The sequence below is a fragment of the Podarcis melisellensis genome (genome assembly GCF_964234715.1).
Source record: "Podarcis melisellensis genome assembly, chromosome: 12".
Lineage (NCBI taxonomy): Eukaryota > Metazoa > Chordata > Lepidosauria > Squamata > Lacertidae > Podarcis > Podarcis melisellensis.
This window is the reverse complement of record NC_138544.1, coordinates 21,595,905-21,614,096: the sequence shown is the minus strand read 5'-3', so window position 1 is coordinate 21,614,096 and position 18,192 is coordinate 21,595,905. Positions and strand designations below refer to the sequence as shown.

The 18,192-nt window shown below is 40.9% G+C and overlaps 1 protein-coding gene across 2 annotated transcripts in view; it reads left to right on the top strand.

Annotated features, from left to right (window-relative positions):
* Positions 1-18,192, top strand: part of KCNH8 (potassium voltage-gated channel subfamily H member 8) — a 178,601-nt gene that overhangs the window by 120,169 nt on the left and 40,240 nt on the right. For both annotated transcript variants that reach the window (XM_081883164.1, XM_081883163.1), the window contains exons 8-10: positions 5,122-5,319; positions 9,237-9,436; positions 10,852-11,101. In XM_081883164.1, the coding sequence (XP_081739290.1) occupies positions 5,122-5,319; positions 9,237-9,436; positions 10,852-11,101 (648 nt within the window). The remainder of the gene's footprint in view (positions 1-5,121; positions 5,320-9,236; positions 9,437-10,851; positions 11,102-18,192) is intronic.

Below are 18,192 nucleotides of genomic sequence, written 5' to 3'. Positions count from 1 at the left end.
AAGTAAACAAACAAGATTCTTCTCATGGGTCTTCATTCTCCTCTTTGTGGGACGCGGGGGGCACTGTGGTCTAAACCACCAAGCCTCTTGGGCTTGCTGATCGTAAGGTCAGCAGTTCAAATCTGCACAACAGGGTGAGCTCCCATTGCTATGTCCCTGCTCCTGCCAACCTTGCAGTTTGAAAACACCAGTGTGAGTATCGCTGAGGCAGGAAGGTAAACTTCTGTGCGATCTGGCATTCATCACGGTGTTCCGTTGTGCCAGAAGCAGTTTAGTCATGCTGGTGACATGACCCGGAAAAACTGTCTGTGGACAAACGCTGGCTCCCTCGGCCTGAAAGCGAGATGAGTGCCACAACCCCATAGTTGAATCTGACTAGACTTAACCTTCCAGTAGTGCTTTACCTTTACCTTTCATTCTCCTCTGAGTTTTGACTGTAAGAGAAGCGTTCAAGTTAGACTATTGGGGCGGCCATATTCCTTCCTAATCATTCTTTTTCCTAACCTATAATCAGAAATCATAGGTGACTCTCTCTGTGTCTCTATTCTTTGTGGTGGAAGCAGTCATGCTTTTTCGGTGATGTTCTCTCAAGAGTTTTTGAACATCATCATGTCTGATCATTCCCCGGGGGAATTTTGCTGTATTTGTATTCACAGCATGCAACAGCAAGGAGCCCCACAAACTAGCCAGCCCAGGATGTGGGTGGTTTGATGCCCTATTTTTATCTTTTTTAAAATTAAAAAACAGTTTTAAAGTAATGAAGAAGCTCACAATACTTGGACATCTAGAAAAGGGATTGTCCAGAGTGAAGACTCTGAAGTGGACTCATGATAATATTCGTGTCATGATCGACCCAAATCTTTGGAATTTTTCTAAGATGCCTTCTCCATTGCTATACATCCTTCAAATGTCCAAGCTAGTATTCTGTTATCATTGCACAAACAGGAAAAGAAGACCTATTGGACCTTCTGCTCTACTACATGGTGGACCCAGCAACTAACAGTAGGATTACTGCACATTGGTTACTGCTGTTGTTTGTTTGCATCTTGTTGGGCCTAGCCTTCTTTTGCCATATATAAGTGGATGCATGCAGCAACACATAGACAGATTGCAATTTAAGAACGGGGGAGGACTTGTAAAATGTGAGATATTTGTACTGCTGGCTGTAAATGCTACCGTCATCACCTATCCCAGCCTAGAAACACATTTACATTTTCATCTAACACTGGAACTCTTCCCAGAAACGGTTAAACAAAACACGGTGTGAAATCATCCCTCTACCTACAATTCATTTTGGATGAGATTTCCGAAAGGTCATAATATGAGTCCAGTAATCCCCTTGATTTAGAGAAGCATTTGTGCACCCACCTATCTTTTGTGCTTGTTGATTAATAACTGTACGCACTTTAATTACATTGCCATTTTGATAAACCATCTGAGAAATGGAGTGAAATAACTTTAAGGTCTGGATACAAACCATGAAGGAAAACTGAGATTCAAGGAGGCCTCTCCTTCATTTTAACTGCTCTAAAGTGGTACCTCCACCTTCACAATTCAGGATGTGCATGTCAGGTTTGCTTGCTGAGTTCCTGAAAAAAGAACACAGAGGACAAGGACCAGATGGGACAGTCTAAATGTGGTACATGTGCTTAACACCTTCTCTGCCTGACACCAAATGCCCTGGAAATCAGAACGCTGATATCGTCCCCCACACTGACAAAGTTGAGGCGTCACCTTAAAACATACCAGTTTTGCTAGGCTTGTGGTGGCTAGATGTATATTAGCACCAGCCATTGGATTTTAAAGGTTTTTATTAATCTGCTATAATTTTGACAATAATTTCATGATACCTGTGTTATATTGTAAGATTGTTGTTAGCTGGGCCCAAGCTTCTCCAGAAGGAAGGTGTGGAACGAAATTAATAAATGGCATGATAATAATTAATTATAACCTGAGTAACCAGGGAAGTCTTGTTGTGTAAACCTCTATGAGCCTAGACTTTCCTCTGAAGACATCCACAGTGAACACATGGATGTCTGGTGAAGAAGCAGCAGCAAGGCATCTCTGTACTGTTAACTAGTAATAATATTAATAATAAGTTATTATTCATATGCTGGCCATCTGCTTGGGTTGCCCCAGCCACTCTGGGCAGCTTCCAACAAATTAAATCATCAAACACAGTAAAACACCAGGTATTAAAAACTTCCCTGCCTTCAGATGTCTTCCAAAAATCAGATAGTTGACATCTGATGGGAGTCCATTCTACAAAGTGGGTGCCACTACTGAGAAGGCCCTCTGCCTGGTTCCCTGTAACCTCACTTCTCGCAATGAAGGAACCACCAGAAGGCCACTTAGAGTTGGACCTCAGTGTCTGGGCTGGACGATGGGGGTGGAGATGAGGCCATTTAGGGCTTTGAATCATTCCAGAGACCAGTTCAAGGACATGCTCTGTCATTTATTCAATATGCCATCAAAGGGTTTTGCAGCTAGTGGTTTGGTTTCCTTCACTTCTAGTACTTTTATTACTCCAAATGTACTTTTATTACTCCAAAATGAACAATACAGTCTATTAGCTTATTTACAGACTGTTTTAATGAAAACCGAAACCAATGGGGTCAGTACGAGGTAATAAATGTCAAGGAGTGCAGGAGAATATAGATGTAGTCTGTTCTGTTCCCTGGTCTCAAGGATCTGTTTGCTACACAATGACAACGCTGATTTTCCCTTTAGTCATTGCTCTTAGTCCTCTGTGGTTTGATAGGCCAGCACATAGCTCTCAGGAATCTTTGGTGCCTTCAGTTGTCCTTGATAGAGGGTCACATGCCCTGTCTTGCTCCCATAGAAGTTTACATCGAGGCCAGAATTCAGCATTCTCAGGGTTTCAGTTCTTAATGTATTTCACACTTGATCAAACTATCATATGTAGTTAATAATGAGCTTTCATAAAGTTAATAATGGGCTTTCAAAAAGTGTGAGGCATAGACAGGAATTGAGGCAAAGCTATTCTAAGGCAATATTAACACTATTTCTGTAATATTTACTTTCTAACTGTCATGTGGTACAGCTTGTTAACAAATTATGCATGTTTTGTTAGACAATAGGAACTCAGCTACTGTATGTATCCTGATTTACAACAAGAAAATATACTCTCTGGTCATTTAAACTATTATGAGTTGTTTTATCACAAATTTACTGCCTGGTGTTTCAAATAGAAGAACTTCATTCACTTTGTAAAAGAAATATTGTAAGGAGCTTTCGCGAACAGAGTAATTGTAAAGAGCAGTGTTTTTAAACTCTAAAGCTTTCTGTCTTTCTATCTGTCACCTTGTGCTTAAATCAGCAAATTCAAGCTTTATGCCAGGTCAAAAATAGAAACCCCATGCAGGAAAATCCCACAAAGATTTGTTCGAAATAGGTCAGAATACCAAATTATGCTCCCATTGTGTGATACTCGGAATCTTAAAACTTCAAAACACAAAAAGGGAGCTACTCAGAAGAATCAAATTGCTCCCTAACAATGGCTCATGTTCTTAAAAGACCCCTTCGGTTTTTTTATTCCTTTTCATGCCTTTGCAATACCACCAACCACCTTAGCATTTAAGAACAGACCTAAAGAAAAAGAAATAATTACTTTTAGCAAAATTACTTTAAAAAAAGCAACTTCAGTGAAATGATGGGAGACTGTCTAGGAACTGCATGCATGCTGCTATGGGTTTCGCGATGGAAAAAAAGGTGGGCTGTTAATGTACAAAATAAATAAATGCAGTGTGGCCTGAGGAGCTGAGCTCGTCAGGTCATGAACAAGAAGATGCATACCTTCCAAGTGTCCCGATTTTCCAGTGACAGTGTTATGTACTAAGCTTGGATCCTAGAACAATAGGCAGGCAGGATCCTGGAATGCAACAAATGACTGGCCTGCAGGAGGAGACCAATCAGGCTCCAGGAGGGAAGTGGAATCAGCCAATCAGACAGGGCTCATTGTGTAAATAATGTATATAAAGGCCTGAGGTTTGGGGGGGAAATTCAATCACTGTTTTACAAGCCGCAATAAAGAGCATGAAATCACTGCAGGACTCTGAGTATATTTCAGACAGTCTCAGAATTACGAAAGCCATCCTGGCTTCTGATTTGATCCCAGAATGTCCCTATTTCCCCTGCCAGTGATGCCTCCGCCAAGCTTAGGGAGGAGGATGAACTGGTGCTTACACTGAGCGTTAGTGGCAGTGGCTACGAGGGAGCATCCCATTGTCTCTCCATGGCTGCCGCTGCCCTGGAAAGCATTGTGCTGTGTTCCATTGGTTTAGTGGTGTTGGCGCCGCCCTTCCACTAGTAGAAAATGCTGGGGAGGGGGCAAAATGGGGGGGAGTCAATGAGGGCCAGTTGTCTGGGAATGATAACTCCAGCGGGGCCAGCAACAGAAACACAGAAGCCAAATGTCTCTATTTCCATCTGAGGAATGTTGGAGGTTATGGAAGATTGGGGAAATGATCTGGTAAGATGCAGGCCACATGTCAAATAACAACAACATCCCCCCCCCAAAAAAAAAATGCCTTCTGGATTTGAAAGTATTTCAGTCTTGAATGCTCTTTCCTGTAGACCCAAGCCCTGCAGATGGAACAGTAGAGCAGGGAGAAAGGTTCTATGCCAACTCTTTGGTTACTGTGCTGTTTAGTTTTTGACACAGAGGAGCAGTTAAGAATTTGACCATCTGCCTTCAGGCTGAAGTGCTACCATCCATTCTATGAGCAGAGCGCTTGAACATTTCTACTGGAGAGGTGGGTTTTGATAGGGAGTTTGAAGGGAAAGTGGGATGTACATGCACTTACCATTTTGGTAGTCAATCTGGAACATCCTACATCAGTACAGAGACTTGTCTCATGAGCCAAGGCAGTAGAATTATGTTTGTTTTTAAATGTGTCATCTTCATAGTAGAAATAATTCCTGTGTCCTTAGCTAGTATACCAGCCTGCAGGTGATTGGTAAGATATTTGAAAGTGGATGCACTTAACTGTTTTCAGAATCAAGTAGCAAACATCCTGTCTTCTGGATTCAAGGTATTATGAAGCAGCAGAATGGTGGCTCCGTAGAGTTTGATCACAGGCTATGTTTCTTTAACTTCAGGTTGGCTTCATGAACTAGGAAAACGTTTGGAGTCTCCCTACCTTGGCAATAATACATCAGGAGGACCATCCCTCAGAAGTGCCTATATTGCTGCCCTCTACTTCACCCTCAGCAGCCTCACCAGCGTTGGGTTTGGTAACGTCTCAGCCAACACTGATGCTGAAAAGATTTTTTCCATTTGCACAATGCTGATAGGGGGTAAGTAAACATATTAAGTGCAGAAGGGAGAACCTGGGGTGGGGGTGGGGGTAGGAATGCAGTAGTTCAGAACTATGGTGCATGCAACAGCACCGTGAAGGGTTAATAATTTTAGGAGCAGCCATGTGCCTTCCAGAGTCAGCATAGGAAGAAGAACCCTTAGCGGTTGTTATTACTAGTTATAGGACTGGTTGAAGTCATTTTATTGAAATTCCATTTGCAAATAGCAGCGTCTGTTCTTATTAAAAGTCTGGGAACAACTCTAATTTCCTATTAAAGTAACAACATTGGGCCGGGGGTGAGGGAATATTTTCAGTTCATACTTCAGTACAAATTAAACCAAATTCTAAATAGTAAACTAATCAATGATGCCTTTTTAAAGCAAGGCTGAGGTTCGTCAGAAAACATTATTAAAAAAAACACATTTTGTTATGTATTAGGCTGTAAGATTGACAACATTGCAGCTTAACTAATTAAGCCATGCAAATTTCACACCACACAGCTGTGATTGTTGTAGTTATTGTCGAGTGAAGCATTAATATTCATCGTGCAGCACAGAACTTTAGACTCCATCCTTAAAAAGCAAGAGTTTGGGGCATGCTACAGATAAACAAGTTGTTGTTGTTGTTGTTACTATTGTTAAGTAAATTTCTATACTGCCCTTTATCCGAAGATCACAGGGAAGTTTGCAATACAAAAACACAAACATACATTTGATAATAACAAAAACAACACACACACACACACACACACAGAGAGAGAGAGAGAGAGAGAGAGAGAGAGAGAGAGAGAGAGAGAGTTTAAATGCTCATAAATTGTTTAATTAGCCAAAAGGCCTCGTGGAAAAGGAAAGATTTTGCCTGGTGCCTATAAATATGCAACAAAGGTACCAGGTGGGCTTCTCTGGGGAGAGCATTCTACAAGTGGGGAGCCACTGCAGAAAAGGCCCATTCTCGTGTTGGCGCTCTCAAGACCTCTTGTGGAGCAGGCACACAAAGAAGGATCCCAGATAATGATCCCAGGTCCAGAACTGTTCATATGAGGAGAGGCAGTCCTTGAGGTATTGTGGTCCTGAGCTATTGAGACTTTATAGGTCAAAAGGAGCACTTTGAATCGGACCCAGAAACTAATTGGCAGCCAGTGCAGTCTGGCCAGCATTGGTGTTATATTCTAAAGCCATCTTGCCACAGTGAGCAGCTTGGCCACTGAATTCTGCACCAGCTGAAGTTTCCAAACCATCTTCAGAGGCAGTCCACATACTACATACTACAGTAATCTAATCTAGAGGTTATCAGAGCATAGACAGAAGTTAGGCTATCCCTGTCCAGACAGGAATGCAGCTCTGCCCACCAGCCAAAGCTGACAGAAGGCACAGAGGTGATCATACAGGGTGACCCAAGCAGTTTCTGTGCCAAAACCAGGCCTAAACCCTGATTGAAATGGATCTAGAAAATCAGTTTCCTCCGAGCGCTCCTGAACTTGGTCCATGACCACCAGCTCAAGAACCTTGCCCAAGAAGGGGAGACTGGCAACTGGCTGATAATTACTTAGATTTTCTAAATGCAGGGAAGATTTATTGAGGACTGGAATTACTACTGCCTCCTTCAAGCAGGCAAGGACCACCCCCTATCGCAAGGAGGCAATCACCTCCCTAGCCCAGCTAGCTGTCCCCTCCCTCCTAGTTTTTATCAGCCAATAGACACAAGAGACCAGAGTGCAAGGTGCAGAACAATACAAGCGCTGTGTCCACATCCTCAAGCCTTACTAACTGAAACTCATCCAACACAACATCCCTAATACTGATGGGTCATTGCCCTCTTCTCAGCAGCTGTACCCTTAAATTACATGTTGTTGTTGTTGTTTAGTCGTTTAGTTGTGTCCGACTCTTCATGACCCCATGGACCAGAGCACGCCAGGCACTCCTGTCTTCCATTGCCTCCCACAGTTTGGTCAAACTCATGCTGGTAGCTTCGAGAACACCATCCAACCATCTCGTCCTCTGTTGTCCCCTTCTCCTTGTGCCCTCCATCTTTCCCAACATCAGGGTCTTTTCCAGGGAGTCTTCTCTTCTCATGAGGTGGCCAAAGTATTGGAGTCTCAGCTTCAGGATCTGTCCTTCTAGTGAGCACTCAGGGCTGATTTCCTTAAGAATGGATAGGTTTGATCTTCTTGCAGTCCATGGGACTCTCAAGAGTCTCCTCCAGCACCAGAATTCAAAAGCATCAATTCTTCGGAGATCAGCCTTCTTTATGGTCCAGCTCTCACTTCCATACATCACTACTGGGAAAACCATAGCTTTAACTATACGGACCTTTGTTTTGTTCAAATCTTGCTTTGGAACCACGCTGCATGGCTGTGATCTTTTACCATGAGTAAAAGGAAAACCCAACAACCTAGAGCTTGCTGAATACAATAGAAGTATACAAAAAGACAAAACAAACAAACCTGAGTTAGCACTGGAAAAGAAAGTTACTGCTATCAAATATCACACTGAAGTAATCTACTAATAACCTATTATGTAAAGCCGCTTGTGATATTGAACTGATTGTCCTAGATTTGGTGCTGAATGTTTATCATTACCTAATGTTCACTCCAGACCTAGCCTGCATGGCTGTTCTCTGTTATAACTTCCTCATTAAGAAGGAATTGAAAAGCTGACAGTGTGAGATATTCTCAACACTGAGGAAAATATTCATGCAAAAAGGAGGGGGCTGGGGAATGAGGAAAAACAGTCTTCCTTCCAGCTGTATTAATATCCCTGTTCTGTTTTGAAAACAAATAGCTGTGATTATAATCAGCTGAAAGAGGAGCAGTGTCTTATTAATTAGATGAGTAAACTTTATGTGATTTACTCTCATAATTAGCTAAGCAAAACCTATAATAATATTAATGTAAGGTAAGTGAGCAGAATGGAACTGGTCACTGGGGACGTAGTTAGGAAATAGTCAAGAAGAAATCCAAGTTACTCTCAGGTACATTTTTCTGACTGGATCTCAATGGCAAAACTCACATTAATTCTAATAGGCTGAGATCACTGTTTAAAATGCCATGGAGTGCAGTTTACTAAATTAGAAATAACCTTAATTCTTTTAGCTATGGATAAGGAACACATAATATGTTGTTTAAAATATTAAGGTTTTTTATTTTTTTAAAAAAGCAATAACAATATTCTAGGAACATAAAATATATTCTTTCAGTTTTAGTTCTCTCTGTGGACTACAGTTATTATCTGGGTCAGGAATGTAATGTAGAAACAAGAAACAATTTTCATTTGTTGAAGGGTGGTGAAGTAGTGGCAGCATATGCCAGGAAAGAGAAAGATAGTTTGAAAAATCTTTATGTTATTAGATTTGGAAAAAATATTAGCTCTTCAATGTATCCTCCCAGCAGATCTGGGGGTTTAGATTCTGCTGCCCAACATTTCTAAGTAGGAACTGTGTAACATGCAGAAGTACCAGCATAAAGACAAACGGAAAGTTTTATTACAGGTTCAAATTATAGGTCGGCTGAGCAAATGTATACGTAGCATATAGCAGATTTTAATTCTCCAGCCTTTATTTTCATTTTGCTCTCTTCTGAGACAAATTTGCAAGATGCATTCTGCATATACTGACTTCCTGGTGTTTTAATAATATTCATGAATGTCCTCTGGTTTTTAGTATGTTTTAAACTGAAATATCACAAAAGCATTTATGAATCTCTACATTTTCCAAACTGCTTTCTCAGCAGAGCAGAGCAGAGCCAGTCATTGATTCTCACTATCAAACTTACTTTATTCATTCCAGATCATTTGCTGCTTGCCTTTTATTATGTTGCCATCATTAATGGGCAAGTTCTTTCTTTCCTGTAACTCCAGCATCAGTTTTGGCAACAGTGGGGTCTCTTTTCTGCTTCAGTGTGGTTTCTCTCTTTTACAGCTTTGATGCATGCCTTGGTGTTTGGTAATGTGACTGCTATTATTCAAAGGATGTACTCCAGGTGGTCCCTTTATCACACAAGAACCAAGGACCTGAAGGATTTCATAAGGGTCCATCACCTACCACAGCAGTTAAAGCAAAGGATGCTTGAATATTTCCAAACCACCTGGTCTGTCAATAATGGAATAGATTCCAATGAGGTAATCAGGGTCTTTCTAGCTATAAATTCTTAAATCAACAATGTTGGTGATGTTTTATTTTGCCATTTGGTGACATTGTATTTCTGGAACAATCTTACTTGTATGCATAGGGTGGTATCCAGCATTCTCTGTCCACTAGTGAGAGGGTTAGGTGACAGGTGAGTTTTAATGTTGCGCAATTGAGGAATTCAGCACGACAATTGTGTTAGCAGAAGCTCACTGTGGGATAGATTAAGTAACCAATTGCGTGAACCAATTAGGGAAGATTTTAACCAATTTAGGGAAGCTCTTAATATTTTATAGGTTATTGTATTTTAGTGTTTTGATGGAAGCCGCCCAGAGTGGCTGGGGAAACCCAGCCCGATGGGCGGGGTATAAATAATAAACTATTATTATTATTATTATTATTATTATTATTATTATTATTATTATTATTACCAGGTGCCTCCCGCAACCCGTGTCAGTCTCCCCGATAAACATACAAGACGGCAATATTTGGGGTCAATTTAGGCCACAACCTCATTAATTATGGATGTAGAGGTTTGGCATAGGCAATGGGTATAACCGTTGAACCACCAACCCGCCTGCTGGGGAATACCTGTTAAGGTATCTACCTGGGACGAAGGGGGCCTATGACATGCATCAAGTAGGGACCCCTCGTGGGGTTGCTGCTCTGAGGAGTGCTATGGCCCTAGCCCCTGCCTGGGCATCTGGATGGAAGTGACTCCTTCTGGATCCCTTTAACAGGATACCTCTGAATATATAAATTTGTGAGTGCTATGGCCCTAGCCCCTGCCTGGGCATCTGGACGGAAGTGACTCCTTCTGGATCCCTTTAACAGGATACCTCTGAATATATAAATTTGTGAGTACAAAGCTAACTTTGTTGCACAGGTGCCTTCAATGGTTGGGTGCTTTTGTGGAAGGTGCCTCAAGCAAGTTCCATGATCTAGCCGGGAAATTGCAGGTGGATTGGGGTGGAGCCTGAAGGCTACTCTGCCCCGCCCCTGGGGTGGAGCCAGCTGATTAGCCTGCCCATGATAGGCCAATTATTGGGCAGGGTACTATTCAGTTCCCAGGCCAGCATGAGGCACGTTTGGTGGTCAGCTGGCCTGGGGAAACCCCTCAATAGTTGCTCTTGGCTGCATCATGGAGCAACAAAGTTAGCTTTGCATTCACAAGTTTATGTATTCTCTTGCGCAAACAGTGTTCTGTCCCATTTCAGCTCCTCGAGCTGAACTTTTTCAGAAACTTTTTCAGCTCTGTATTTTGTTTAAAGGTGATGTGACCACAAATGTACACAGTATTTCAAGTGTGATCGCACAGTTGACTATGTGAAATGACAGAGGAGCTAAATGGATAAAGGTGTAGATTTACTGAAATTTAACAGGAAACTTTCTCTCCCTTTCTGGATAGCTTTTAAAGGATTTTCCTGATGAGCTGCGCTCTGACATCACCATGCACTTGAACAAGGAGATTCTGCAGCTGTCCCTTTTTGAGTGTGCCAGCCGTGGGTGCCTCAGGTCTCTGTCTCTGCATATCAAGACCTCCTTTTGTGCTCCTGGGGAGTACCTCCTCCGGCAGGGAGATGCCTTGCAGGCTATCTATTTTGTGTGCTCAGGTTCCATGGAAGTTCTAAAAGACAGCATGGTGCTGGCAATTCTAGGTAAGTTCTTGGATGTGCTCTACTATTGCCAGACGGAGAGTGAAGTTAAAGAAATATATGGGTAGAGCAATCAAAACTATACAAAGTCTCCATGATATATATACCAAGGTAAACTATGCTGGTGTGACTTACTGTTCCAAACTCTGTTCAGTAGAGGGTCTACTGGTGGTTGAGCCAGCCCAAGCCAGATTTTAAAATAGCATGATTCACCAAGACATTTCACCACCCTTTCTGCCAGTATGGCTTCTGCTGGGTTGCTAGGTCATGTGACCAAGGTGAATGGAGTTTGGAATAGGATTAAGTTCCCGTCTACACCATCCTATTCTTTGGAATGCTCCTTTCTCAGGATGAGTTGAATGAGCCCTGGCTGAGCCAGAATTCAGGATTTACATTGGCGTATCTCTGGCTGAGCCCAGACTCATCCAAAATTTGGCCCATTCCAAACTCTGCTCATCTTGGCAGATCTTGGGTTCAGTTGCTCCTTCAAGATACCCTTGATCATTGTTAGCTGATAGATCAAGTTGCGTCCACTCTAGAAAGAACAAGAACTGCTGTGCTGAACCTGTGCCCCGGTAAGTTTGGCTTGTGTGACCTTTGCAACCCATGCCAGCTACAAAAAAAATTAAAAATGGTAGGTATGATTCATACTACTGTCTAAGGATTTTTCATTGGGATACTAGTGTCCTTTGGCATTCATTGACTGCATCCAATTAATTTAACCTGCAGTTGCAATAAAACTTTCCTTGGCACATGGGAAGCAGCAGCAGAAGTGTTGGGTGCTCTCCAAGGCACAGTGGAATTTACTTCCTCAGTGAGGAAACTTCTCCCCTTCAAAGTGAGTTTCTGGGCCTTGGAGCTTGCAAAAAAAATGAATCATGCATTCACTGCTGGCAGTACTGTACTCAACCTGTTCTTATAAGCTTTTGAGCAGGGGTGCTTGCTTTTGTGAGTGCTCCTACATTTTGTGAGTGCTCCTTATTTCCTTGGGTAAAATACTAAAAAAAAAGGTCAACAACTCAACAACTTTGCTTTGGCGGCCCTTTAAGCGGTCCTCACACATGTTCACTTCATCAGATTTGGTCCTCCTTGAAAAAAGTTTGGATCCTCTAGTTCACAAAGTAAGTTCATGCATTTTCCACTCTTCTGTACCTCCCTTCCATTTATTTCAGTGGATTTGGGCCAATGTGAGCCCCATTGTGTGCACGTATTGGCTCGTTCCATTGTTTTTTTTTGTTTTGTTTTTTAATAGATATTTATTGGAGTTTTTAGAAAAGAAATACAATAATAATAAACAGTGTTGCTTTGTTTTTACAAAATTTCATAACTTCCTTAGACTTCCTCACGTCTCCCGCTCCCACTTGCATCATTAATAAATTTTTGTCAAGCAAATTATCATCTTATTTCCAAATTTATAACCACTTATTTAAATACAATAAAATAATTCTCCTACAAATTTTGTTTCTCTTAATCTCTCTTATCATCAAATTCTGATCTATTTTAGTGATGGCCAATTATTTATAACCAAGCATCCTTCTTAACATTCCACTAAATCACAATGTTTCTGTAGATAAATCTTGAATTTCTTCCAATCTTCTTCAATCCTTTCTTCTCCCAGGTCTCGGATTCTGCCAGTCATCTCCGCCAATTGCATATAGTCCATCAGTTGCATCTGCCATTCTTCCAGTGTGGGTAGATCTTGAGTTTTCCAGTTCTTAGCGAGTAGTATCCTTGCTGCTGTTGTTGCATACATGAAAAATGTTCTATCTTTCTTTAACACCTTCTGGTCGACAATGCCCAGAAGAAAGGCCTCTGGTTTCTTGGTGAAGGTATACTTAAATACCTTTTTCAACTCATTATATATCATTTCCCAGAAGGCCTTCACTTTAGGGCAGGTCCACCAGAGGTGGAAGAATGTTCCTTCATTTTCTTTACATTTCCAACATTTATTATCAGACAAATGGTATATTTTGGCAAGTTTAACTGGGGTCATGTACCATCTGTATATCATTTTCATTACATTTTCTTTCAAAGCATTACATGCAGTAAAGTTCAACCCAGTGGTCCACAACCTTTCCCAGTCCTCAAACATAATGTTATGCCCAATGTCCTGTGCCCATTTTATCATAGCCGACTTAACCATTTCGTCTTGTGTATTCCATTTCAACAGCAAGTTATACATTCTTGAAAGTACCTTAGTCTTAGGTTCTAACAATTCTGTTTCCAACTTCGATTTCTCCACCTGGAACCCTAACTTCTTGCCACTTTTAAAAATTTCTTTAATCTGAGCGTAGTGTAACCAGTCTCGCACTTTATCCTTCATTTTCTCCATACTCTGCAGTTTCCAATTATCTCCATCTTTTTCTAACAGTTCCCAATATTTTGGCCAGTAGGCTTCTATATTGGGTCTTTTCCAGGCCTTAGCTTCCAAAGGTGAGAGCCACCTTGGAGTTTTATTTTCCAGTAAGTCTTTATATTTTGTCCAGACATTAAACACTGCTTTTCTGACAATATGGTTCTTAAAGGCCCTATTGATCTTAGCCTTATCATACCACAGGTATGCATGCCAACCAAAAGCATTGTTATAACCTTCCAGATCTAACACATCAGTGTCTTCGAGAAGTAGCCAATCTTTTAGCCAGCAGAAAGCTGCGGCTTCATAGTACAACCTTAAGTCTGGCAGGGCAAAGCCCCCTCTTTCCTTCGCATCTGTTAATATCTTAAACTTGATTCTGGGCTTTTTGCCCTGCCAGACAAATTTGGAAATATCTCTCTGCCACCTCCGGAAACACTCCGTTTTGTCCACAATTTGCAATGTTTGGAACAGAAACAACATCTTTGGCAATACATTCATCTTAATAGCAGCAATTCGGCCTAACAAAGAAAGCTTCAGTTTTGCCCAGCTATCCAAGTCTCTCTTAATTTCAGACCAACATTTTTCATAATTATCCTTAAATAGACTCAGATTTTTGGCTGTTATGTTGACCCCTAGGTACTTTACCTTTTTCACCAATGATAATTCTGTTTCTCTCTGAAACCGTTCTGACTCTGTATCTGTCATATTTTTCCCTAACACCTTCGTTTTTTGTTTATTTAGCTTAAATCCCGCCACCTGACCAAAATCATGTATCAGTTGTAATACTCTTTTCGTACTAGATTCTGGCTCCTGCAGTGTCAAAACTAAGTCATCTGCAAAAGCTTTAAGTTTATATTGTTTCGCTCCGACCTGAATCCCCTGCACCAACCGGTCACCTCTGATCAAGTTCAAGAGCACCTCCAAAACTGAAATAAATAACAGAGGGGAAATCGGGCAGCCTTGTCGTGTTCCTTTTTCGATTTTAAATTCTTCCGTTACCACATTGTTAACTATCAATTTAGCTTTTTGTTCTGAATATATTGCATCAATCCCATTTTCAAAACCCCGCCCCGCTCCCATTTCTTTTAGATTTCCCTTCATGAATTTCCAAGAGATGTTGTCGAAGGCCTTCTCCGCGTCTATAAAAATCAGCACTGCTTTAGTGTTTATGTCTGTTTGCAAAAGTTCCAAGATGTCAATAATGTTCCTTGTGTTTGCAAACGTGTCTACCTGGGAGAAAGCCGGCCTGGTCTTTATGAATTACTTCATTTAAAACTCTTTTAAGTCTGCCTGCTAAAACATCAGCAAATATTTTGTAATCCACATTTAAGAGGGAGATGGGGCGGTAGTTCTTAAGTTGTGTTTTTTCAGTTTCTGATTTTGGTATCAACGTGATAAAAGCTTCCTTCCACGATTCCGGCGCCTTCTTTCCCTCCAGGATTTCATTGCTGACCTCCATCAAAGGTTGAATCAAATAGTCACTCATTGTCTTATAATACTTGGAGGTCAAGCCGTCTGGCCCTGGAGATTTGCCCAGTTTCATGTTCTGAATGGCATGTTCAATTTCTTGTCGTGTTATTTGGCTATTCAGGAGTAGTCTATATTCTTGTGTAAATTTTTTAAGACTATTTTTCTCAAAAATTGTTCAATCTCAACCTCATTTTGCGGCCCTTGAGTATATAGTTTCTTGAAATATTTCTGGAAGGATTTTCTAATTTCCACGGGGTTCTGAATATTTCTTCCTTCAATTTCCAAATTTGTTACTGTATTCAACTTTTGTCTCTTCTTCAACTGCCAAGCCAGCAGTTTCCCACATTTATTTGCCGATTCAAACGTTTTTTGTTTCATTGATTTAATCTTCCATTCTATTTCCTGATTTATCAGCTTAGAATATTGTGCCTGGTGAAGTTTAATTTCTCTCAGAATCAGCTGTGACTTCAGATTTACTCTTAACTTCTTCTCTAATTCTTTTATTTTCTCCAAGATCTTATCTTTCTTTTCATTTTGTTTCCTTTTCTTAATAGCATTCTGTTGTATTAAGAACCCTCTCATCACAGCTTTACTTGCGTCCCAGATTGTTCTTTTTTCCACCGTTGTGTTCAAATTTATTTCGAAATAGTCCTTCAAAACTTTTTGGGCCTTTTTAGTGATCTCCTGATCTCTGAATAAGTTGTCATTCATCTTCCATCGAAAGGAACCGGTTGGTAACAGTGTCAAATCCATTTTCAAAGCGTTATGGTCGGAGCAGGTCTTTGGGCAGATTTCCACTTTCCTGACCTTAGGTGCCAGACCTCTAGTAATCCATATTTGGTCGATTCTTGTCCAAGTCAGATGGGCTTCAGAGAAGAATGTTCCTTCCTTTCCCAAGGGGTTTCTCGTTCTCCAAATGTCAATCCAGTCCATATTGTCTGTCATTTCAAAAAAGGTCTTTGGTAGTCTGCCATCTTTAGTAACTTTTTGACTTTGCGACTTATCCATGTTAGTTGATACAATCCCGTTCATGTCTCCCATCATAATGATGTTGTCAAAGTCCAGATACTCCAGCATGCTCTCATGCAACTTCTTATAAAAGTCCGATTTCCCTTCATTTGGTGCGTAGATTCCTAATAGAATAATTTTTTCTCCTTGATGTTGTATTTCGACTGCCAAAATTCTGCCATGTTCATCTTTAAATAATAATTTAGGTGAAAGGCTCTCCTTTACATATATCACCACCCCTCTCTTCTTTACTCTATCTGAAGATATAAATTCCTGGCCAAGTCTTTTATTTACCAAAACTTTTCTGTGGAGCCTAGTCACATGTGTTTCTTGCAAGCAAATAATGTCCAATTGTTCCTTTTTTAATATATGAAAGATTTTCTTCCTTTTTTCCGGAATGTTGCAGCCATTTATGTTCCAACTCAGAAGTTGCAGAGACATCCTGTATAAATCTGGTTATTTTTCAGGGGGTGGTACCTTGTCTTCAGGATCCAAGGGTGCCGGTTCCTTTGGTGCTCCAGGCTCCGGCAATGATCCAAGTCCTTTATGAAGGTCTTCTCCGTACTGGTTCAGAAATTTATCTCTGTCTTCCAATGTTCTAATTTTAATCTTCCTCCCTCTAAAGGTAAAAGATAGTCCTTGAGGGAAGTCCCACCTAAAGATGATTGAGTTGCTCCTCAGTAGTTTTGCTAGTTCCAAATATTCAGATCTCAAATCCAAAAGCTGTCTAGGAATATCCTTGTAAATTTCAATTCTTTTACCCAGAATGTCCAGTGATTTTCTGTAATGTAGGCCCAAAATCTTGTCCCTTTCCTCCTTTGATCTCACTGTTATCAAGCAATCTCTGGGCTTGTCTTTTCTTATCAGTCTTCCAAGTCTAAAAGCTGATGTAATTTTAAAGTCTTTCTCCTCAAGTTTCCACTGCTCGGAAAATATTTTGGTCAAAAACTCAGCCAGATTGTCTTCTTCTACTTCGGATACAGATCTTATCCTTAAGTTGGTCTCCCTATTTTTCAATTCAATCATCGAAAGATAGGTCTGATGTTCACCTACTTGTTTGTTGAGTGGTCTCACCTCTTTTTCTAACTTTCCAAGTCTTTGGCTAGTGTCTTCAGCCAATTTCCTGTTCTCCCCTGTAGCCTCCTCCAATTTTGCAATCGTTTGAACGTTCTGTGCCACTTGCCCAGTTAATCTATTTAGACATTCTGTGTTCTGATCTATTTTCGCTGTTTATTCATCAGCCTTTTTGTCCAAAGATTCCACTCTCTTATCCAAAGATTCCAATTTTTCATAGCTTTTTTCTAAGATGGAAGCAGCTGATCCTGAGGCCATATCCTCCAATTGTAATTCCTCTGTCTCTCCTCCCCCTGCCTGTGGCAAGGAGGCAGCTTCTTCCTCAGAGTGCAAAATAGGCACAGACGATCTGCGTTGTTGTAAAGTTGAGGCTAAAGTTGTTTGTCTCGTTCTTGGTCTTTGTTCTTTTTCTTTAGTCTCCTTTTTCTTTGCGCCACTCATTCCAAGATTATCTGGTAGTCAAGGTCAAGCTGAGTTGTTCCCATGAGAAAAAGACAGCCCAGATGGCAGCACTCAGCCGGCAGGCCGGGAAATAGAAAGTAAAACAATATCACTGCTGTTAAGTCCAAAAACCTCTAGGGGGAGCTTAAAATGTCTTTCAGGAAGGATTACCCCAAAATAATAAAATTTAATGTCCAAAACCCTTCAAATGTTAAATTTTTAGCAGAGTTGGTGTTATGAAAACACAATGTCTCAAAACAGTGCTTGCTGGTACTTCAGTTGGTGTTATAAAGTAACAAAGTCCAAGCCTCTCAAATTTTTCCAGTTTATGTATCAAAATACTTGAGTCTGCAAACTGACTGCTACTGTTACCAGGCAGTTCCAGCCCCTGGTTTCCTTCTTTAAATTGTAACTTCAACAGAGGAAGATTTCACAGTCCATGCTAACACATAAATCCAATGCTTACACTCCTTTTCTGCCTTTAAATTCAGTTCAATAAATGCTCAGATCCAATCAATAAAAGATTCACTTACAGCCTCCACTCCTCCAGCTCTTTGCTTTGAAGTTCAGTGGCAGCGGAAGACGGACTTCCTTTTTCTTTTCGTCCTCCGCTTTCAGCCAAATTCGGTTACTTTTTAGTCTCAAATTGATTAAAAGTCTTTATTACTCACGGGTTGCTATTTTTCAAAGTGCCAAATCCAGGAAGAAAGGTCAGCGCTCACTGGCAACAGCTTCGCGGCTTCTC